The sequence below is a fragment of the Cydia fagiglandana genome, chromosome 6, assembly GCF_963556715.1.
Source record: "Cydia fagiglandana chromosome 6, ilCydFagi1.1, whole genome shotgun sequence".
Taxonomy (NCBI): domain Eukaryota; kingdom Metazoa; phylum Arthropoda; class Insecta; order Lepidoptera; family Tortricidae; genus Cydia; species Cydia fagiglandana.
In genome coordinates, this window is record NC_085937.1 from 19,594,555 (window position 1) to 19,618,868 (window position 24,314).

General features: G+C 40.3%; 1 protein-coding gene across 1 annotated transcript; it reads right to left on the bottom strand.

The window, feature by feature from the left end:
- Window positions 1–181: 181 nt before the first annotated feature.
- On the bottom strand, window positions 182–24,314 carry LOC134665410 (brahma-associated protein of 60 kDa). Its single transcript, XM_063522364.1, has 11 exons — window positions 23,898–24,314; window positions 14,864–15,123; window positions 13,780–14,012; window positions 11,948–12,039; window positions 10,866–10,994; window positions 7,943–8,116; window positions 6,607–6,687; window positions 5,730–5,849; window positions 3,937–4,032; window positions 1,204–1,314; window positions 182–361 (listed from the first exon to the last, which is right to left on the bottom strand). Exons 1-11 carry the CDS (start codon window positions 24,093–24,095, stop codon window positions 200–202), a joined length of 1,656 nt encoding a protein of 551 aa, XP_063378434.1. The 5' UTR covers window positions 24,096–24,314; the 3' UTR covers window positions 182–199.

Consider the following 24,314-nt stretch of genomic DNA (forward strand, 5'->3'; position numbering starts at 1 on the left):
GCGTGCCGCTGTCGCCACCTAGCGGCCATATCATCTGTCCTGATCGTAACAGACGCGCTTTGTTAGTCAGTCTTCTGTACCTAGTACTATTATTTATTCTGTGCTAAAAGTAAGAAAACAATATGGCATGATTACAAAACCGTTTATTCTTAGTAGATCTAATACAGTTCTCTTAATATAGACTAAAAAGCTACAGAACTTAAAGTCTAGTGAGATGTGGAGTAAGCGCCGCGTCCAGTTGCTGCCGGCGTTGCGTGAGCCGGGCGGACAGGTAGCGGGCGACGGCCTCGCCGGCCCAGGGCTGCGCGTAGAACTCGGAACGACGCTCCTCTTCCGGGTTGCCACCGCCACCGTTCATCGTCTGGAGAAAAACAAGACACATTGGGTATGTAAAATGTCTATAGCCTGTACTTTTAGGTATTTATAAACGTAAACAAAATCTACCTAATCTATGACTCCTAAAGCCAGTTGAGGGTAGATGAGAACATTATACGATCAAATAAAGTAGCTTAAAGTCAAGTCGTTCAGTCACAGATCCAGGCGGTTTTGTATTTGGTTGGTCAACCAATAAATGTTATAACTACCCGAAAATGTACGAATTGTTTACGACTATTTAAGTACCTAAAAGTACAGACTATAGAGTCGGACCAAGATAACTCTGCATTGCATTTGCAACAACAATGTGTGGCAATGTCATCATTAATTATATTTGTATATGTGACTATTCGCGTTTTAAATAAATAAACAATGTGAAATATCTATGAAAATAATGATATTAATTGTAGCACTCCCATACTTTATACAGTGTTAGGTCAGTAAAAGGTTTGCGATTTTAGACGATTTGAAATAAATCTCTAACAACTGGTGGATTGTGTCCACCTGTGATCTAAATACTGATTCACTGTGTACTCACCTTAAGATCACGCGACTGCGACACGAGCCACTTATGCACGAACTGTTGTGGGTCCTTGCTGAATGATAGGAAGAACTCGCGATGCGTTTTCAGCTGGTGGATTGTGTCCACCTGTGATCTATATACTGATTCACTGTGTACTCACCTTAAGATCACGCGACTGCGACACGAGCCACTTATGCACGAACTGTTGCGGGTCCTTGCTGAATGATAGGAAGAACTCGCGATGCGTTTTCAGCTGGTGGATTGTGTCCACCTGTGATCTATATACTGATTCACTGTGTACTCACCTTAAGATCACGCGACTGCGACACGAGCCACTTATGCACGAACTGTTGCGGGTCCTTGCTGAATGATAGGAAGAACTCGCGATGCGTTTTCAACTGGTTGATAGTGTCCACCTGTGAATTGTAAAAAAAAATATAACTAAAAATAGTAAAAATTCACTGATTCATTAATTTGTTAGTTATCAAAAAGTAACCCATCTACTCGAGACTAGGCCCAAGGTAATCTTTTCGAGCGATGGCGTCATACGTCATACCTTTGGTCTACTGTCGAGAAGATTGCGTGATAGTTGTCAAGCGTACGCCACGCTCCCATAAGCCGTGGCAAAATGCCGGGATAACGCGAGGAAGAAGAACACATAATTATCAGTGAAACAATAAGGATCACAGTTAGGGAATGTAATTCGGTTATAACCGTAACCGAAATAATCGGTTATAACCGAATATTTTGACAAAATTTCACAACCCAATATTGGAAAATGGAATAACCGGTAACGGTTATTTTCGGTTATTTATTTATGACTTAAATTCTATGTTTCTATCTTCTAATGACTACAAAATCTTGCCATTTTTGGCTGTGACGTCTGTGACTATAATTTTTGTCATTCCTGTAATCCACTTTAATAATGAAAATATACCAAATTTACTTCCCTTATTAATGAAATATTTTTATTGAATATTGTATCACGTCCAAGGTCATATTTTACTCTTACTATATTTTGTGTTTTATTAAAAAATGAAGACTTATACTCACGTTCCCTAATACTGTACCTTTATTTTCGTATTTGTTTATTTACTTCATTGTAAAATTATCATTTTTGTTGAAAATAATTATAACCGATATTCGTTTATTTTTCGGGCATAACCGTAACCGAAACCGGTTATGAAGATTGGCCGGTTATTGCATTCCCTAATCACAGTCAAATGCGTTCTAAAAGTTTTAATGATGGCAGTAAAAGTACTGTGGCTACATACCATGACAGAACTCTCTATACACTCTATTCTCTTTGGTGAAAGCAAAAAGAATAGATAGTATAGAGGGGTCCTATCATTGTAAATTTTGTAGTCACAGTAAATTTACTGCCATCTATCGACACACGACTAAAACTCAAAATGAAAACGTATAAGATTATCCAAAAAATGTACATATATGGATAAATGATTTTATTATTTTTGTATCATTTTGATCCATGTTCAGTCACTGATATATGTGTTAAAATTGTTAAATATGAAACGGTGTCGTCACGCCATCTAGCCGAGCATAGGCTAAAGGTGTGGCGCCATCTATCCGAGAATGACTTTTTTTTTATTTCCGAGGCACGTTTATCCTCAGACTTTATTCATCTTATACCAGTGGCGTGCCTAGGGTTTCGGAGTAAGGCAAGCCGAAAGATATGTTTTCGTAATAAATGTCCAATCTCACTCTTTGGACTCAAATGAATTTGCTAGCGTATCGCGGCGAGCTATCATAGCGCACAGCACAGGGCATACTAGGTACTACCATAACTACTAGATAGAATTTTATAAACATATAAGAGGGCCCACAAGGTGGACTGATGACCTGGTGGGCTGGTGAAGGTCGCGGGAGGCGCAAGACCGGTCATTGTGGCACTCTTTGGGGGAGGCCTATGTCCAGCAGTGGACGTCCTCTGGCTGATATGATGATGATGATGATCAGAGGGCCTACCGCATACACTGAAATTTGCAAATTGCATGCTTCTTTCTCTGTCACTCTAATTACGCCTTGATTGGAGTAAACCAACAATCCTTGTGTTTTGTAAACGGTCGTACAAAATTTTCTCTTAATGCGACTGACTTATCTGAGAACACACAAGTCGGGTGTTGGTTTTGGCGCGGAAATGATATACATATATCCCGTTTTTCTACAAAGTTTAACGATTTTACCTTGCTTTCGTTGAGTAATACGTGGACGCATCTCATACCGTCACAAGGAACAACTTCATCCATTGTTAACACTTATAAACGTCACAACAAACGAAGAAATCCACATTCACTACTTAATTCAAATTCACTTAAATGAATTGACCTTTCGTTACGTTACTTTCGACTCGGCTAAATAATAATACACTTGAAGTAAACGCGTGCCCGTGTGAACTTATGCAGCTAACTTCACACCAAAAGCTCGGCTTAAAATCGCCTTATAAAATTGCTATACATACCAACAAATAGTTACATCGTTTTATGGCGTTTGTAGGCTTAGACCGCCTAGAGCGGGACGAAAAAGCAAGCTCGCACTCGTCGGTTTGCAACCGCAATCCGACGAGAGCGAGCAGGATAGCTGAATTCTCAGCAGATATTCATCCTACGCCTGATTTCTTTCGCGCGGAGGAGGCGCCACGGCAAAATTTTGCAACACGCTGGCGCCGCGGTTCTCGCGCTGTGGCTTGAATTTAATAATACGTAAGGGTTCATTTGGCGCGCGGTTTAAAAATAATCTATATTGATTATTGATCTTATCACTACGTAATTTCGGTAAGGCAACTAAGGCAAGCCCGGCTTTTGGGCTTGTATGGAAGTACCGCCACTGTCTTATACGAAGTTACATATGTCTTTGGTGAAAGTATTGATTCCAGGGCTCGGAACCGGTTTTTTTTGAAATCCCAAAACAGCCCAATATTTTTAATAACTTTATGCTCTTTCCGTAAAGAACGTAATAATACCGGTATTTTTTGTATGAAAAAAAATAACCGGTTCCGAGCCTTGATTGATTGTACGTACCGTCTCATGTATTTTGGAGTCGAGTCCCTGGATCTCTTGCTGGTTGGCCGTGCTCAGAAGGAAGCTGTTCATCTGGGACTTCAATGTGTCGTCCACCTGCGTAGAAAATTATTCACTTATTGGCAGTTGATATTTGATTGAGTAATATTTGGTGTCAAAACAAGCCCTGTAAATAAATATAATTAAATTCTTTCAATATAAAATTAAAAACTAAAAGAAAATGGGAAATGTAGTTAATAATAAGATTTGATATTCTTCATACAGTTTCTATTGTCTGGGAGAGGACACTGACTTCTGTAACACAGGTCTTTACCTAGCTCAGAAGTCAGGGACTTCAACACCTACCTGTAACTTGTTTTTGTCAATAGGAAGAAAAGCGTGTAAAATCCATCATTTTCTGGCCTTCATTTTAATTCAAATTATATTTACTTCAATAAATCAGCTTTCCAATTTATTTCAAAAGATTCTGCCTAGTACCAGGCTGATTCTGCGATTTCGTCGCTTTGCAACAGGTAGCTACAAGTACATCCGTTCCACACCAATTTCCGTGGCCATAAGCCGCGCGTGGCGCTGTCGCCACCTAGCAGCCATATCTGTCCTGATCGTAACAGACGCGTTTTGTTAGAGTGAGTCTTCTGTACCTAGTACTATTATTTATTCTGTGCTGGTACAGTGATCCCCACACTATAGTTCGTTTTTTTTTGCATTAGAAAGAACTTGCAAGAAGGTAAGCGATCTTGACATGTCTTTTAAATGGAAAACGTTTTTTAAAAATCAAAAACTATTACTTATGAAAGCAGATGAAAATAAATGATCGTATTAGATTCATAATTGTTACATATTTGTCGTAACTTATTTTTAAAAAGTGTTTTTCAATTAAAAGACACATCAAGACTGTTTACCTTATTTCTAAAGCTAAAAAAACCGGGCAAGTGCGAGTCGGACTCGCGCTCGAAGGGTTCCGTACCACAATGCAAAAAAAACAAAAACAAAAAAAAGCAAAAAAAAACGGTCACCCATCCAAGTACTGACCACTCCCGACGTTGCTTAACTTTGGTCAAAAATCACGTTTGTTGTATGGGAGCCCCATTTAAATCTTTATTTTATTCTGTTTTTAGTATTTGTTGTTATAGCGGCAACAGAAATACATAATCTGTGAAAATTTCAACTGTCTAGCTATCACGGTTCGTGAGATACAGCCTGGTGACAGACGGACGGACGGACGGACAGCGAAGTCTTAGTAATAGGGTCCCGTTTTACCCTTTGGGTCCGGAACCCTAAATAATAGGGTCCCGTTTTACCCTTTGGGTACGGAACCCTAAAAAACCGGGCAAGTGCGAGTCGGACTCGCGCACGAAGGGTTCCGTACCATAATGCAAAAAAAAAAAACAAAAAAAAAGCAAAAAAAAACGGTCACCCATCCAAGTACTGACCACTCCCGACGTTGCTTAACTTTGGTCAAAAATCACGTTTGTTGTATGGGAGCCCCATTTAAATCTTTATTTTATTCTGTTTTTAGTATTTGTTGTTATAGCGGCAACAGAAATACATCATCTGTGAAAATTTCAACTGTCTATCACGGTTCGTGAGATACAGCCTGGTGACAGACGGACGGACGGACGCACGGACGGACAGCGAAGTCTTAGTAATAGGGTCCCGTTTTACCCTTTGGGTACGGAACCCTAAAAACGAACTATAGGCTCAGCCATGTACCTTTACCCGAGGAACGTCACATTTTATTATAATTTCGTTTTCTCGTGAAAAGGACCAAGCTTTGACTAGGTTATACTCACTTCTACGTCAATATCGTAGCAAGCGGTCTGTTTAGCGTCATGCGGCGCTTCGACGCCGATTACGTGGTTAATGACGATCGGGTCCGGAGCGTGCAGTAAGGCGGCCAAGCGACCCGGGACCTGCAATCACAAAATAAACATGCATTAATACCATACTACTAACTGACACTTAAAGCTAAACTTCAATAATTAACTCCTCAACAAATAAAATGCAGTTTTGAATAGAATAGAATAGATTTATTCGTAAGCACAAACAATCGGAACAGTACATAGTATAAAAGAAAACACAAAATAAGATTAAAGTGCCACGAAATGGCCCCATCTCAGCATGTTGCTGGTGGCTTCCAGCGCTGATCTTCCGATGAGACCATCAAGTGAGAAGAATCACGGAAGGTAACAGACAAGAAGAAAAAAGACAGAACATACAGTCAACAGTTAATGAATGATTCACGGTTAGTTTAACTAGACCTATATCGACCAGGATATGAACCGTGTTTAGCTTTTGTATTGTTTTCGAGCTCCCGATATTTCGAATCAGTAGCATGCATCTTGTTCACGGGTAGCTGAAGGTAGCGGGCAGGTGTCAAAGTTGTGTAGACCGCGCTCGGTCTAACCCTCATTCGTACGGGTCGGCTGCGTTCGCTTTCAACGTTACCACCGGATGCGTTCACACTCGTTGGTCTGGTCGCGTTCACACACAAACAATACAAAAGATAATCACGGTTCATATCCCGGTCGATAGGTATAAGTCTAGTAAAAAAATTTGCTTCAAATTATATTGCCACGCTTGTGTGTAAAATGTAACTTTCTCATTTGTTTTTGAAGAATAAAGAGAGCATTTGCAACCTGTTGTCATGGTGTGGTGACGTATATTTACCTCGGCAAGCTTCATACGTGCACAGCCGAAGATCTGCTCCAGATACTTGTCGCAGACGACCCATTCGCGTTCATGAGGATCCTGGATACAACAATTAAAAAAAAATTAAGATTTTTGAATCTGAAAATAAAAAGATTCATATCAAAATACACATAAATTTTGTAAAAATTAATAATTCTGCTGCTGAAGTTTCTATCACTTACTATTCTTTTGTTTCTTGCGATGTACAAAAAAACTGGACAAGGTTGCGTTGTTGAATAAATACAATTTTTATGATCAACTTATGCCTTTGTCATTACTCATTAGATTAAGACAGAACGAGAGAGAACTTTCAAAATTGATAAAGAGAGCACACGAGAGTCTTCATCTATAAGAGCGTTGAACACACGGCAGGACACAGGCATATTTACTGTTAGGTTAGGTTAAACTGTCTCATAATAAGGTTCGCAAAAAAAGGTTTTGTTTGAATACTTTGAATAGTTTTTTTTATAATCCAATACAAGGAGTAGTAACATGTCGGACGCCTCGGCCCGGGCACGGCCCGGTCTAGCGTGAGTCATCCTTTACACATGCATGTCATGCACCTTGAATATTTTGAATATTTATTCTCAGTTGACTAAAATACAATGATAGAACTGAAAATTAAATGAATAATTCAATACAAGAAGTAGTTGAGTCTGTACCTGCAGACGATGTGTCTCGACATACTGCCACAGTGCATTCACAATGACAGGTCTAGTCTGTGTGTGCACGCCGAGCAGACGGGCCAAGCGACCGTCCAACTTGAACTGCAGCGGCTGATAGTCCAGTAGCAGTAAGATAGTGCAACGCACGTTCTTGTAGCCAGGGCGTTTTTGAATAGTTTTTTTTTATAATTCAATACGAGAAGTAGTTGAGTCTGTACCTGCAGACGATGTGTCTTGACATACTGCCAGAGTGCGTTCACGATGACAGGTATGGTTTGTGTGTGCACGCCGAGCAGACGGGCCAAGCGACCGCCCAACTTGAACTGCAGCGGCTGATAGTCCAGTAGCAGTAGGATAGAGTAACGCACGTTCTTGTAGCCAGGGCGTTTTTGAATAGTTTTATAATTCAATACAAGAAGTAGTTGAGTCTGTACCTGCAGACGATGTGTCTTGACATACTGCCAGAGTACGTTCACAATGACAGGTCTAGTTTGTGTGTGCACGCCGAGCAGACGGGTCAAGCGACCGTCCAACTTGAACTGCAGCGGCTGATAGTCCAGTAGCAGTAGGATAGTGCAGCGCACGTTCTTGTAGCCAGGGCGTTATTGAATAGTTTTATAATTAAATACAAGAAGTAGTTGAGTCTGTACCTGCAGACGATGTGTCTTAACATACTGCCAGAGTGCGTTCACGATGACAGGTCTAGTCTGTGTGTGCACGCCGAGCAGACGGGCCAAGCGACCGTCCAACTTGAACTGCAGCGGCTGATAGTCCAGTAGCAGTAGGATAGTGCAACGCACGTTCTTGTAGCCAGGGCGTTTCACCTGTAATTCAAAATTTAGTGAGCAAAAATAATACATTACCTACTTCAAATTAGTAAAAGCAAAGATAATACAGTGTATAATAGAGTTATTGTCATAATAAAAATAGGCCAAAGGTATGGCGCCATCGCTCAAAAAGATGGCGACACTTTTTGATATTTAACAAAGGGTCTAGCCGTGTTTGTATGGGGCATCGGCCCCAGAAGCCAATTTGATTGCCGTTTTGCCAATTTATTAGGCCAGATGTAAGATGCTATTTCACCAAAAAAATAACCCTAAAATGCTGCAGGTTTTTGAGAAAATTAAAAAAAAAGAAATTTCGTTTTCATTTTTTTTTATCTAAACTACCGAACCGATTTTTTTGTAACTTATACACATTATGTAAGTAATCTAGATGAATTATTTAAAAAAAAATGGAGTTTCAAATATCCTTATAACTAGTAATATTTTCACTTTTAATTTTTCAAAATTTTTTTTTTTATATTTTCGAAATAGGGACACCCACCAATTTTGGGTATTTTATGTATAAATTAATGTTCTATAACATATATTTTTTTCAAAAATATTCATTTGGCTCAACAGGGTAAAAATACCGTATGTATGTATGTAATGTATGAACAGACACAACCGGGAGAACTTCCGGTCCCATATCGACCACCGCGCCGCTCTGTACGAATTTGAATTTCGAACGTAACAAATTGCTAAAATGGACTATAATATAGTCTATAATAGCCGCATACAGCCAATAATAATAATATTATTATTATTGGCTGTATGCGGCTTGGTTGTCGTCGCGTCACGAAATTAAAAAACCGGCCAAGTGCGATTAGGACTCGCGTTTCTAGGGTTCCGTACATAAGTCCGACTCACGCTTGACTGCACATTTCTAATAGGTTTTCCTGTCATCTATAGGTAAAGAACTATTATGAGTATTTTTTTCAAAATTGTAGACCCAGTAGTTTCGGAATTAAAGGGGGGGAATGGTCATTTTTTGGCTATTTTCTTAAATAACTTCGAACCATGTATTTTAAAATTATATAAATATATGTCCATCTTTGGGTCACGAATTTACATATGTGTACCAAATTTCGACTTAATTGGTCCAGTAGTTTCCGAGAAAATAGGCTGTGACCGACGGACAGACAGACAGACGCACGAGTGATCCTATAAGAGCTTACATTTCCTCTAAGGACAGCGGGCTTTTTTCTATATAATCAATCGCATATTCTCGAAGTCGTTTGCAGATATTGCTAAGAACGTATAGTTAGACCGTAAAAAGTCTGCAGCGATGTTGATAGCCCACGCAGTGCAAGTGTCATTTTAAACGTCAAACTTCTATGAAATTATGACGTATACTTAACACTTACACTGCGTGGGCTATCAAATCCGCTGCAGACTTTGTTTGGTGCGACTTTAGTAATGTAACGATCTTGGAGATTTTGAAAATATTTTGTGTATAATCTCCTTTTTTTCCATTGCAAGATCAATATCAACGCAGCTCATATTAAAACGGAACTTTTTAGTGAGCCGCGTTTCCCGCCTTTTTATTTTTTAATTTCGTGACGCGACGACAAGCAAGCCGCATACAGCCAATAATAATATAGTCCATTTTAGCAATTTGTTACGTTCGAAATTCAAATTCGTACAGAGCGGCGCGGTGGTCGATATGGGACCGGGAGTTCTCCCGGATGTGTCTGTTCATACATTACATACATACATACGGTATTTTTACCTTGTTGAGCCAAATGAATATTTTTGAAAAAAATATATGTTATAGAACATTAATTTATACATATAATACCCAAAATTGGTGGGTGTCCCTATTTCGGAAATATAAAAAAAAAATTTTTGAAAAATTAAAAGTGAAAATATTACTAGTTATAAGGATATTTGAAACTCTATTTTTTTTTAAATAATTCATCTAGATTACTTACATAATGTGTATAAGTTACAAAAAAATCGGTTCGGTAGTTTAGATAAAAAAAAATGAAAACGAAATTTCTTTTTTTTTAATTTTCTCAAAAACCTGCAGCATTTTAGGGTTATTTTTTTGGTGAAATAGCATCTTACATCTGGCCTAATAAATTGGCAAAACGGCAATCAAATTGGCTTCTGGGGCCGATGCCCCATACAAACACGGCTAGACCCTTTAACACATCTCAAGTGAAAGAATAAGTATCAAAGTCAAATGGCATTTTAAAAGTTTTAATCATGTGTCGAAAGATGGCAGTAAATTTACTTTGGCTACAACAATTACTTCAACTATCCGCCTTTACACTAAATTCTCTTTGATATATTACCTACTTCAAATTAGTAAAAGTAAAAAGTTCTTGACTACAGAGACTTCATACTTCTTATCCTATTAAAACTCTTTGGTATACGACGGCCGAGTCAGATACAAGCGGGATAGTAATGCGATGCCTTTAGGATCACAAGGCTGGCATCCTGGCAAAAATAAGAAAATCAATGCTATTCTCACCTCATCAGAGAGCTTGGCAAGCGCCTCAGGGAGAAGGGCTTCTGTTCCGTTCTGAGTCATGGCTTGTCCGACAGGTCTCCATCGCCATTCAGCGGAGTAATGCTAGTGTGATGGGGACCTTTGGACCCGGCATGGCTCAGAACGGGTTTTAGTTTCTTAAGTTTTGTACATGTATATTGTTAAATGTATCCTTTGTGAGATAAATAAAATTTATTCTATTCTTCTGACATCGCGGTAGATGGGTAGGCAATTTTTGTAAATAAAATGATGTACCTGGAATCCATCAGTTTCCTGCGTGGTGAGGGTGCGGTGCCACTCCACCAAGTGGTTGTCTGGCCCGTACAGCTCCTTGTCCAGCTCAATCACCAATGACTTGAAGAATGATGAGAATTTGCGTTTAACCTGGCAACACAGAAATAGAAGTTAGTTTGGCAAACCAGTTTTATTCATTACAAAAAATAATTAGTTAATTATAGATGTTTTCCATGGGCAACGTTCGTATTTGTCATGCTACTTCAGTCAAATTCAGTAGTTTTTGTACCGAGACTGATTGAAATAGCAAGACCAGGCCCTAATTTCACCACGGCTACAATTGTCAGTGACCATATGTCGAGCGACAATTGTCAAGCGACAGGTGACATATTACAATTTTATAAAATATTTTCTATAGAAATACTTACAAACATGACAGGCATTTTGCTACAATTGTATGTATTACAATCATCATGTTGTGAAACAAGAATTATTTTTTCTAGTCGAAATATTTGTAGAATTGTCGGTGAATCTTGACAGGAAATGAGTTATATGTCGGAATTTCGTGACAATTGTAGTGTTTCATGTGACAATTGTCATAAACTTAGCAAGAGAAATATCTGTTTTTCCCGATATAATAAAGTTTTTTTTAATAATACAATGGTGGTGGCAAACAGGAATACGGCCCGCCCGATGGTAAGCGGTAACCGTAGCCCATGGATGCCTGTGACGTCAGCAACATTGATGTTTTACAATTGTCGCACCTGTCACCGTGGTGAAATTGGGGCCAGTTCGTACAGTTTCGTGCCTGTCGTAAAAGTCGACTAAAAGGGGTTCTCGGGGTCGGAGACAGTCGCAGCTAGGGACTGCGGCTGAAAAACGAGGGGACTCACAAAGGGGCATAGCGTTAGGACGGCACTGGCGCGTTCATTAGAGATCCCAGAGCCGTCCGAAATGCGCCGAGGAGGGAGGTTTTTAGTCGGTGAAAGTCCGACATAACCTCCGCGCTGTCCCTGCGGTGTGGAGGTATCCATAATGGATTTTCCTCCCAAAAAAAAAGGTCTAGTTGTCCCTCAACTGATATGTTGAAATACTGTACTTACCTGCGGCACCTTGCCAGGGTCTCCTTTAGCGTCGTCCAACAGCCGCCCCTCCACACGGAGCTCCCATGACGCCACCGCGTTGTCGCCCTGACCTGTTCAAGAAAACAGGAGCATCAGACAGTAGTTCACAATAGGCCCTCATCATCATCATATCAGCCAGAGGACGTCTCGAGGAGGAGGCCTCCCCCAAAGAGTGCCACAATGACCGGTCTTGCGTCACCCGTATCCAGCGGACTCCTGCGACCTTTATCAGGTAGGCAGTCCACCTTGTAGGGGGTCTGCCCACACTGCGCCTTCCGGTACGTGGTTGCCACTCGAAAACCTTTCCGCCCCAATGGCCATCAGTTCTACGGGCAATGTGCCCCGCCCATTGCCAATTAAGTTTAGCGATTCGGAGGCCCTCATACAATACAAATACTCTTTTTAATACAGTTGCTCAAAAAGTGCTACTTTACGTAGCTGTTTAGCGTGCGGAAAGTTGGTTATCTCGAACTAGTGCTTTTTACTTTTCCAATTTTTTTAAATTTATACTTGTTCCAATTCACGACTACTTATTGATGAGTGTTAATATTAGTTTCCTTTAAACGTCGTAATCAGCATAAAAACCTACCGTTAATGTAAGAATACGAAAAATATTACATATTTCATATTTAATTACTTACCTCTTCATCATTATAACACGTTTATTTTTTAATATTCAATATTGAAAATTCCGTTCTTAATAAGTTGACTGAATGGAACGGAATAGCTGCCAAACGCCCATAGATATAATATACTTAAAGACGACGTCTAACCGAGCTGTCACTGTTACCACTTTTGTTTAGTGTACGATTAACAATGTTTTTCTTATTTTTTCGCAACTGTATTAAAAAACGTCGTTCGATACACGTGCGGAAATGTCATTCTTCACTCGTCCCGAGTCTTGCCACTCGCCTGCGGCTCGTGGCAAGATATCTCGGTACTCGTGAAGTAATGACATACCTTCCGCACTAGCATCGAAATGTACTATTATTACACACCTCAAAAAAAAAACAATACAGAAAGACAACAGCAACGTATAACACATTGACATATTGTAGTGTAGACGATTTATGGAGTAATAACGGGGAGATACCGTTTTTGGTGCAGTCGCCATCAGATATATCGGAGCTGCGGAAGTGCTCAAAGACATCTGAGCACGCACTCTGGCGCCTTGACAATAGAGGCGTGTTCCGATATTTGTGAGCGCCTCGGCCGCTCCGATATATCTGATGGCGACTGCATGTAAATGCGTTGTCTACGGGTTATGGGTGACAGTGAAGGCATATTTTATGATGGCTATTATTATATGCACGTGCCCGTGAAAAGTGAAGGCATATTTTATGATGGCTATTATTATATGCACGTGCCCGTGAAAAGTGAAGGCATATTTTATGATGGCTATTATTATATGCACGTGCCCGTGAAAAGTGAAGGCATATTTTATGATGGCTATTATTATATGCACGTGCCCGTGAAAAGTGAAAGCATATTTTATGATGGCTATTATTATATGCACGTGCCCGTGAAAAGTGAAGGCATATTTTATGATGGCTATTATTATATGCACGTGCCCGTGAAAAGTGAAGGCATATTTTATGATGGCTATTATTATATGCACGTGCCCGTGAAAAGTGAAGGCATATTTTATGATGGCTATTATTATATGCACGTGCCCGTGAAAAGTGAAAGCATATTTTATGATGGCTATTATTATATGCACGTGCCCGTGAAAAGGCCACAGTGTCTGTAATAAATAAGTAACTATTACGTTGACATTCAAGTTCATCGCCAGCTTGTGGTGGGGTTTTTACCTGGGTAAAAAGTATTGGATATAAAGATCCTCAGCTTTCGTTTCTGCTTCATAGGCCGCTTCAGCGCCTCCTGAATATCCAGCCTCTTTCTCAATATGGTGGCGTCCAGTTTCCTCTCGAAGGCCAGCAGGTCCATGTAGGCTTGGGACTCGGGGACCAGGTCTCGGACCTTCTGGGGAAGGATCTTGTCTGCTAGACGCTTCTTGCGTTTGCCACCGCCGGCTGCGTACTCGCTGTAATAAATAGGCAAGGTTAGTTTGTATGATTCGGAGAGGCGAAATGAATAACGCAACCACAGAATAACTACCGTGCCATTGTGTATTTTCATTTTGTGCGAGCGCCACGTGACACGACTATCGTGCGAGCCGAGCGACAGCCCACTGCCAATACTGCCATACGCCTGCCCGGGAGGCGCGCCGGCCAAATGTACCTAAACTGCGTAGTGACACTGACACTCCCCTGACGCAACCATCGCTTTTGGTTGGAAACCACCGAATGGCAGCCGTGGCTTGCCAGGATGTACACTCTTGTCTGTTTGTCTGTGGCATCGTAACTCTCCAATGGGTGGACCGATTTCGATGCGGTTTTTTTACGTGAAAGCGAGTTTTGCGGTGGCTTTTAGTTTTTTTTTGATAGAAATTGATTCAGTAGTTTGAAGAATATTAACTCTTATTCAAAATGATGTAAGGCATTTTTGGTATAAAATGGATTTCGAGGCACACTGCGTAGGGCTTTTTTTAATATACTTTTTTTTATACAGCATAAAATACTTACCCCCATATTTATTAAACTTTACAGGCCTGATTTTGTTATATTATGTTTATCCCTTTCTCACAAATACATACGTCAAAATAACAGATAAAGACACACAATTCATAGCTAATTCAGGCTAGTAACGCGTTTATGAATAACGCCATTACGCTGTACAGTCAGCAGCAAAAGTTGCTAAGCGGGCCAGGTGTTCAAAATGATCTTGACGAGACTTTATTGTTAAAATAAGAGCGTGTCAAGACTGTCAAGGTAATTTTGAACACCTAGCCCGCTAAGCGACTTCTGCTGTCGATTGTACAAAAAAAATACATACTTATTGTACATGTTAGGCGGCTTATGTTGCGGCGGCAGCGGGCTGCGGTTGTCGGGCGCGCGCTTGCCGGGCGGCGCGGGCCCGGGCCCGGGCGCGGGGCGCGGCGCGGCGTGCGGGGGCGCGTGCGGGGGCGCGTGCGGGGGCGCGTGCGGGGGCGCGTGCGGGGGCGCGTGCGGGGGCGCGTGCGGGGGCGCGCCGTACGGCGCCGGCCGCGGCGTGCCGCCCGCCGGCACCGGCGGCGGGGTGAAGCCGCTGCGTTGCTGTAATATCGCACAAAACGATTGGTAAAAAAACAATAATTTTTCTGCAAGATTTTTTTTATTTTTTTATTTAAGCCTTTGTTTTTTCCTTAAATAGTATTTAATTATGATGTTATTTTGCTATATTAAGGATCCCTTTCGGATATAGGCCTCCTCCAAATCTTTCCACCTTTTTCGGTCTTTTGCCGTGATCAGCCAATTTTCTCCGGCTGTGGCTATGATGTCCTTGGACCATCTTGTTATGGGTTTTCCCGCCTTCCTTTTGCCATAGGGTCCTGGCCACTTTGTGACTTTGTTGGTCCATCTGTCATCTGTCAATCTTCCTATGTGGCCGGCCCATCTCCATTTCTGTTTCAGCGAAAACTCGAGTGAATCTATGATGTTTGTTTTGGATCGGATGTATTTGCTGTTGATCTTATCCTTTAGTTTTATGCTGAGAATGCTCCTTTCCATTGCTCTCTGGCATGTTCTTGTTTGTGTGCACCCAAGTTTGAGAACCGTACGTGAGGCATGGTAGGATCCATGTGTCCATTACTGTTTTCTTATGTTTAAGACTGTAGTTTCCTTTTAGAAGCTCTTTAAAACTCCAATACTTCCTCCAGCTGATATGGATTCTGCGGTCTATCTCCTGGCTGTTGCTGTCTGTGTCAAAGGATATTCTCTTGCCTAAGTATATATAGTGATCTACAAATTCAAGTTCTTTGCCTTGTATGTGTATTTTTGTAGGGGGTCTGTTAGTCATAATTTTGGTTTTTGTGTGGTTCATTTCCAAACCGACTTTACAGCTTTCCTCGTTTAGCTCATTAAGCATTATTTGTAGAGTGTTGGAATTTTCTGAAAATATAGCTATGTCGTCCGCGAATCGTAGATGACTTAAGTGTTTATCAAAAACTTTAATTCCTTTTGTATCCCAGTCTAGCTGGCAGAATATGTTTTGCAGCACCGCTATGAATAACTTTGGTGACATTGGGTCCCCTTGTCGGACTCCTCTGCCTATTTTGAATTTTTTTCCTCTTGTTTCGAGTTTAACTCTGCTAGTACTGTTTTCATATATATTCCTTAAAGTATTGATGTATTTGGAGCTTATCTTACAGTCATTGAGGGCCTTCCAGATTGCGTTGTGGGAGATGCTGTCGAATGCAAGAACAAAAACATATCTATTATCTCGTCGATGTCAACGAAACTGCATTCCAAATTCATCCGGCGATCGGCGGCCAGCAAGGTACATGTAGGTAGCGAGCACCAAATACAGGGTGATCAATCTAAATGGGTCAGTATGGAGAAGTCAGAAACTATAAGAGATAGCGAAATCTGTTCTTAGGAACCATGGCTCCGATTTTAGATTTAATAATAATGCATGGCATTCAATTTTTTTTTAATCTATTATACATAACCGGGATTCGAAGATGGTCAATATTCTTGTTGTTTGTTTGTATGGAAACTTATAAACGATGCTTGATAGGTGGGGGTGCTCGACCAAATATCAAAAACAAAGTACATAAAAAAAATCAAAATGGCCGACTTTTTTTTTAATTTTTTCAAGTTGGTCCGAGCGCGCTGAGAATTGGCATGCGGCGAACCTGAAGGCCCAAGATTACAATGTCAAAAAAATATTTTTGGAAAAATCCAAAATGGCGGCGGACACGGGCAAAGACAAATTTCCAAGTAGGTTAAGCGAGCCTGAAGGGCGAGCTTCAGGCCGGGAGGCTGAAGGCCGACCCCGGTGGACGGCCGAAGGCCCGAGGCCTCCACCCCAACGCCCAAAAAGCGACTCCCAATAGGAAAAGTGTTGGGTCGTGTTTAAGCTCCAACTTCCCCCTCTCGTGTGACGCTTCGGGCCTTCGGCCCTACGCAGAGCTCGGCCTTCGGCCTTCGCAAGCCTCGACGCTTCGCCGTGGGGCATTCGGCCTGCCGGCTTCGGTCATCAATACAGTGGACTTGGTAGAACGCTCGGAAGCAGCGAATTCACGCAGTTCGGCCTTCGGCCTCGCGTTTTGGGAGTAGGGGTGGAGGCTCAGGGCATTCGGCCTTGCACCGGGGTCGGCCTTCGGCCTCCCGGCATGAAGCTCGCCCTTCGGGCTCGTTTAATTTACTTGAAAATTTTACTTTGCCCGTGTCCACCGCCATTTTGAATTTTTCCAAAAATATTTTTTTGACTTTGTAATCTTGGGCCCCCAGGCTCGCCGCATGCCGAATCTCAGCGCGCTCGGACCAACTTGAAAAAATTAAAAAAAAAGTCGGCCATTTTGGTTTTTTTTATGTACTTTGTTTTGTCTCGGGGCCCTCTATGATATTTGGTCGAGCACCCCCCACCTATCACGCATCGTTTAAAAGTTGCCATACAAACAAACAACAAGAATATTGACCATGTTCGAATCCCGGTTATGTATGATAGATTTAAAAAAAATGATTGAATGCCATTATTATTAAATCTAAAATCGAAGCCATGGTTCCTAAGAACAGATTTTGCTATCTCTCATAGTTTCTGACTTCTCCATACTGACCCATTTGGATTAATCACCCTGTATATTATAGATGGTCAAGCAAATCTTGTCAGTAGAAAAAGGCGGCAAATATAAAAACCGGGCAAGTGCGAGTCGGACTCGCGCACGAAGGGTTCCGTACCATAAAGCAAAAAAAAAAACGGACAAAAATGCAAAAAGAAAACGGTCACCCATCCAAGTACTGACCACGCCCGACGTTGCTTAACTTTGGTCAAAAATCACGTTTGCTGTATGGGAGCCCCACTTAAATCTTCATTTTATTCTGTTTTTAGTATTTGTTGTTTTAGCAGCAACAGAAATACATCATCTGTGAAAATTTCAACTGTCTAGCTATCACGGTTCGTGAGATACAGCCTGGTGACAGACAGACGGACGGACGGATGGACGGACGGACGGAAGGACGGACGGACAGCGAAGTCTTAGTAATAGGGTCCGGTTTTACCCCTTGGGTACGGAACCCTAAAAACGTAGGCGCGAAGGGTTATCGGTTATTAATTATTCCCATAGAAAATTTTAATTTCGAGTTTTTTTCTACTGACAAGATTTGCTTGACCGGCTATACAAAGGTAACATCATAATTTCATCTTAGAAGTTAGAAGTTAAAAATATTTTTTATTGAAGTTTAAAATATCAAAATTGCTGCCAACTTGGCTTCCCATACAACCATTTCCAGTCGCCGTTACGACGCGGTGTAGACACATCTTGTGTCGACACCGTCTGTTTCGGTCACAATTCCAGTCGCAGAGTCGTCGCCGTGTCGACACAGTTACCAGAAATGGGGAAGGGTCGACACATGACACAAAGTGACATAAAGTGTGGTCGCCGTGTGCACACATTGTTTCGGGTTTGCGACTACTTTATGCCAAAATCATTCGTTCATTCGTTCATTTTGTTCCTGTCAAATGGAAACTGTCAGATGGAAAAATACTTAAATAAAAATAAGTGACATTAATACGCCATCTCTAAAACGGATTACAAGACGTAATTATATATTGTTTGCATTTATATTACAATAGGACATAAATTATTATGGGGAATTAAACTGCTCGAGTGATTTGATAAACTAAGTGTAATATAATCAACGCGCCACCACATTGTTTTAGTTTAGCCGGAAATGAAATTGTTTACTTCTCAGTGACTGTGTTCATAACTATATTATTTGATGCATTTTTAGTACTTCGATGCGTATATTATACTTAAATAACAGAAATAACGCTTTACATACTACGAAACTTGTTAATTATAATGTATAAATATGGTTTAAGGCTGAGAAATATTGCAGTCACAAAGTAGTCGCAAATGTTTCGACTTTGTGTCGACTCTGTGTAGACACATGACACGCGCTGTCAAAAGTAATAACAAAGTTACTGGATTTGCAAAATGGCTCCTTGTGTTCATTTGTTTTCAGATATTCTCAAAGTGTAAAAATGCCGTGGTCAGAGATGGGACTTAATAGATTAACTGTTTATTCGACTAATTAATGGAATAAAAAAAGTTAATCCTCAAATTTTAATCACGATTAGTTTAGTCGACCTAACATAGATTGAAATTGAATTAATCTGAACATTAATCCCATAAATTATCGATTAAATCTCGGTTGGAAGTTGACAGGGGGCCATTTTTGTACGTATAAATAATAGAAATGTCTTGCATACAGATGGTAGCCAAACACTTTGTCATAAAAGTCGAAATGGGTGTCGATTTATAGGTTTTAGGGAGTGCCGATTTCGAAAATGATGACCATTTTGGAATCCAAAATGGCGGCCATGCACTGTGTCATAAAAGTCGTCATGGATGTCGTTTTATACGTTTTAGGGGGCCCCAATTTTGAAAATGATGACCATTTTGGAGTCCAAAATGGCGGCCATGCACTATGCCATAAAAGTCGTCATGGGTGTCGTTTTATAGGTTTTAGGAGGCGCAGATTTCAATAATGATGACCATTTTGGATTCCAAGATGGCGGCCATGCACTATGTCATAAAAGTCGTCATGGATGTCGTTTTATAGGTTTTAGGGGGCCCCGATTTAGAAAATGATGACTATTTTGAAATCCAAAATGGCGGCCATGCACTATGTCATAAAAGTCGTCATGGGTGTCGTTTTATAGGTTTTGGGGGGCGCAGATTTAGAAAATGATGACTATAATGGATTTCGAAATGGTGGCCATGCACTATGTCATAAAAGTCGTCATGGGTGTCGTTTTATAGGTTTTAGGGGGCGCAGATTTCGACAACGATGACCATTTTGGATTCCAAGATGGCGGCCATGCACTATGTCATAAAAGTCGTCATGGATGGCGTTTTATAGGTTTTGGGGGGCGCAGATTTAGAAAATGATGACCATTTTGGATTCCGAAATGGTGGCCATGCCCTATGTCATAAAAGTCGTCATGGGTGTCGTTTTATAGGTTTTGGGGGGCGCAGATTTAGAAAATGATGACCATTTTGGATTCCGAAATGGTGGCCATGCACTATGTCATAAAAGTCGTCATGGGTGTCGTTTTATGGGTTTTAGGGGGCCCCGATTTATAAAATGATATCCATTTTGTAATCCAGAGTGGCGGCCATGCACTATGTCATAAAAGTCGTCATGGGTGTCGTTTTATAGGTTTTGGGGGACGCAGATTTAGAAAATGATGACCATTTTGGATTCCAAAATGGTGGCCATGCACTATGTCATAAAAGTCGTCATGGGTGTCGTTTTATAGGTTTTAGGGGGCGCAGATTTCGAAAACGATGACCATTTTGGATTCCAAGATGGCGGCCATGCACTATGTCATAAAAGTCGTCATGGGTGTCGTTTTATAGGTTTTAGGGGACGCAGATTTCGAAAATGATGGCCATTTTGGAATCCAAAATGGCAGCCATGCACTATGTCATAAAAGTTGTCGTGGGTGTCGTTTTATAGGTTTTAGGGGGCCCTGATTTCGAAAATGATAACCATTTTGGAATCCAAAATGGCGGCCATGCAGTATGTCATAAAAGTCGTCATGGCTGTCGTTTTATAGGTTTTAGGGAGCGCAGATTTCAAAATTAATAACTAGTTTGGAATCCAAGATGGCGGCCATGCACTATGTTAAAAGTCGACATGGATGTCGTTTTGTTGGTCATGGTCATCATTTTCGAAATCTGCTCTTCCTAACACCTATAAATCAACATCAATGACGGCTTATATGACAAAGTGCACGGCAGACATCTTGGAATCCAAAATGGTCATCATTTTCGAATTCTGCACTCCCTAAAACCTATAAAACGATATCCATGACGACTTTTATGAGAAAGTGCACGGCCCACATCTTGGATTCCAAACTGGTCATCATTTTCGAAATCGGCACTTCCTAAAACCTATAAAACGATATTCATGACGACTTTTATGACAAAATACGTAGCCGCCATCTTGGATTGTAAAATGATCATCGTTTTCGAATTCTGCACTCCCTAAAACCTATAAATCGACATCCGTGACGACGCAAGTTATCTTTATTTTCAGATCTAACAAATTGCTACAGAATACAAAGGACAAAAAAAGAAGCGAGGAGGTAATGAAACAAGCAAAAATACAGATGATTCCTCGACGCAATTGGATGCTTCTTAAATTGTGTCCAGATTTTTTTGTCATAAAAGTTTTTATTTTTCACATATTACACTCACAAGTTCCGTGACATTTCGACCTTGTAATTTTTTAAGTAAATGTTTTTGTTTATCTATGAGGATCTCACTAGAATAATATAATCAAGATATGTTTAAATATTTGATGATTGAAATAGTAACGCAAAAAAATATATATATATTTGTGTCTTATATTCCTGCCGAAGACTTTTATTTTTCCTTTTCCTTTTACACAAGTTTGGTCAAGTAATAAGAATTTAGGATTCTCAATTTTATTTTGACTTCTACAACAGTAAAGCTACGAGGCCATGTTTGGTATCGTTTTCGTATAAATGCGCAGTACCAAATTTAGTTATGGTATCACATTGACACCATTCCAAAGTAAAAACATATAAACTTACTTTCTTTTAAACTCCTCCTCACGCTTAAACTGCTGAACAGTTTTAATTTAAATTTAGTACACATATATTTTGAGTCCCGACACAGGACATAATAAGTTATCTCAAAAATCATCCTTTAAAGGTGTGAAATGAGGTGTAGGGGGGAATTCAGAATTGACTTCTTGAAGTTAATACTGTTTAAGTTTAGGTTAGAAGTCATGTTTTTTTTTATAATTTTTAACTAAATCAAAGATGTAGACTATCCCAAATTTAATGTAAATCGGTTCAGCGGTTATTGATTTCCCGTACAAATTTCCACGCCACTTTTCACACCTTCAAAAGATGATTTTGGTTATAAGATCTATCCTATGTCCTGTTCCGGGACGCAAACTATTTCTATACCAAATTTCAACGAAATCGGTTCAGCGGTTAAGCGTCAAGAGGAGTTAAAAAAAAACCGGCCAAGTGCGAATCGGACTCGCGTATTAAGGGTTCCGTACATTAAGTCCGACTCGCGCTTGACTGCACATTTCTAATAGGTTTTCCTGTCATCTATAGGTAAAGAACTATTTTGTGTATTCAGGCGCACGAGTGATCCCATAAGAATTCCGTTTTTGCTTTTGAGGTACGGAACCCTAAAAAGATTTTTTTTAATTTTGTGGAATGGTGTCAATGTGATACCTTAAATGGATTCAGCAACCCAGATTTATACGAAAACGATACCATACACGGCCTAGCACCTTCACTGATGTAATATATCAAGATAACATTGAGAGCCCTAAATAAACTTTCAAGAGCGGATATCTCAAAAACTATTCAACATATCGAAAAAATTTACGAATAAACTTGTAACAAATTAAATTAACTTTCATTTTGTATAAGTGGCCATGTCGCTAAGATGCATAGTTTCCGAGATATAATCGAAAAACCGGAAAATGGGACCTTCAAAGCCCCCTCTCTCCCCCCGCTCAAGGGCTACGGCCGAGGACTTTTGATATGTTCACCTCCTAACTTGTCCAAACCAAGTTAAGGAGTCAAAAATTGTGTTCCGAGCATTTCCCTCTACAACTTTATTGAGCATTCGTTGCCTGACCTAGTAGCGTATTGCATTTCTTTAAAAACTTTTCTGTAAAAGGTTGACGGGTGTTGGGTGTTTATATGGTTTTGGTCGATTTTTATCATTCGCATATCGCCCATGATACCTTACTAGAATTACAAGCACACGAGACACTAATAGTAGTTTGACAAACCTTGGTTTTCAAGAGGTATTTTATATTGACATTTGCTGTCACAAATTTGCTGTCAGATTTAGTCGCAAACCGCACGCAAAGTGCACACAAATGTGTCGACACCTTGTTACGGAAAAGTGTACACACGGCGACGACACTTTGTTTCGAAACAATTCTAGACACATTGTGTGGACTCTGTTACGACACATCTGACATTTAGTTACCACTTTGATGATTCTGCGACTGGAATGGTTATATGGGTTGGTCTAACTTATAGTTTTTAAGTTGGTAGTTGCTCAACATGCTTCAGTGAACTCTTCTACAAATAGACTTAAAGAACACTTATTAAAACATATTTATTATTATAAATTTCCCTTTAAAATACGTAGATAAAAAAAAAAGAAAAAAAAATATTTATTATAACATGGGTCTATCGAATTTCGAATCTAGGCTAATTTTTTTTTACTTTATTTACCAGAAACAACCTAAAGACGGAGGGACTGACACCCGAATTAACTCAACAACACCCAGAATGGCGGAAATGTATCAGGAGAGCCGACCCCAAATAAGGTCATGGAGCGAGGAAGATGATGATGAACTTTATTTACCGACTATTCTACATATGTTTCAATAGTCGTAATCTAGAATTTGTAATGAAAATTACACAATACACCACTTTGTGGACTAAGGTGACCTAGTTATGCATATAACTCTTTAACCAAATAATCATAGAGTAACTAGAGAATTATAGTCTAGTTCATACCAATTAAATATTCAAAGACAGAACATTATATCTCCTGAATGCAGCTTTTTTTAGCCACTTGGACACTCAAAAGTGTTCTCATTTGTTTTTCTTTTGTATACATATTTATAATAAACAATAATCATTTTCATCAACTGTTTGCAGTTTAAATGACTAACAATATAGTTGCTTCATGTCACATTCATAAACAACCAAATTCCTAGGCCTATCATACTTAGCATTGCAATGTTATTCTTGTCCAATAAAAACAAATGTGTCTTTCACAAATAGTACTTCTATAAGGGCTTACCGGAAAATTAGGTCCAGGATACGGTCGCGGCGGCATGGCGTTAGGCGGCGGAGCAGCCCCCGCGTACCGCGGCTGCGGCGGCAGCGCCGCGCCCGCCGGCCCGCCCGGGCCCGGTCCTGGTCCCGGCCCCGGCCCGCCCGGCCCGCCGGGCCCGCTCGGACCGACAGGAGGGCCACCGGGAGGGAATCTTTGAGCCATAATACACGTACGCGGTGATCACACAAAATTCACTCTACTCCATTACACGTTTACTGGTAATCACTACGCTTGTCTTACGTTACAATAAGTTTAAGTGAAAGAGTTATTCTAAAACACTTGATTTTAAGTAGTTTTTTAATTCCTAGAACACTAAACTTAATGATTCAAATTTTTAGTATAACAAGTAAATTTGACGTTTTGCCTTTCGATTTTGTGCTT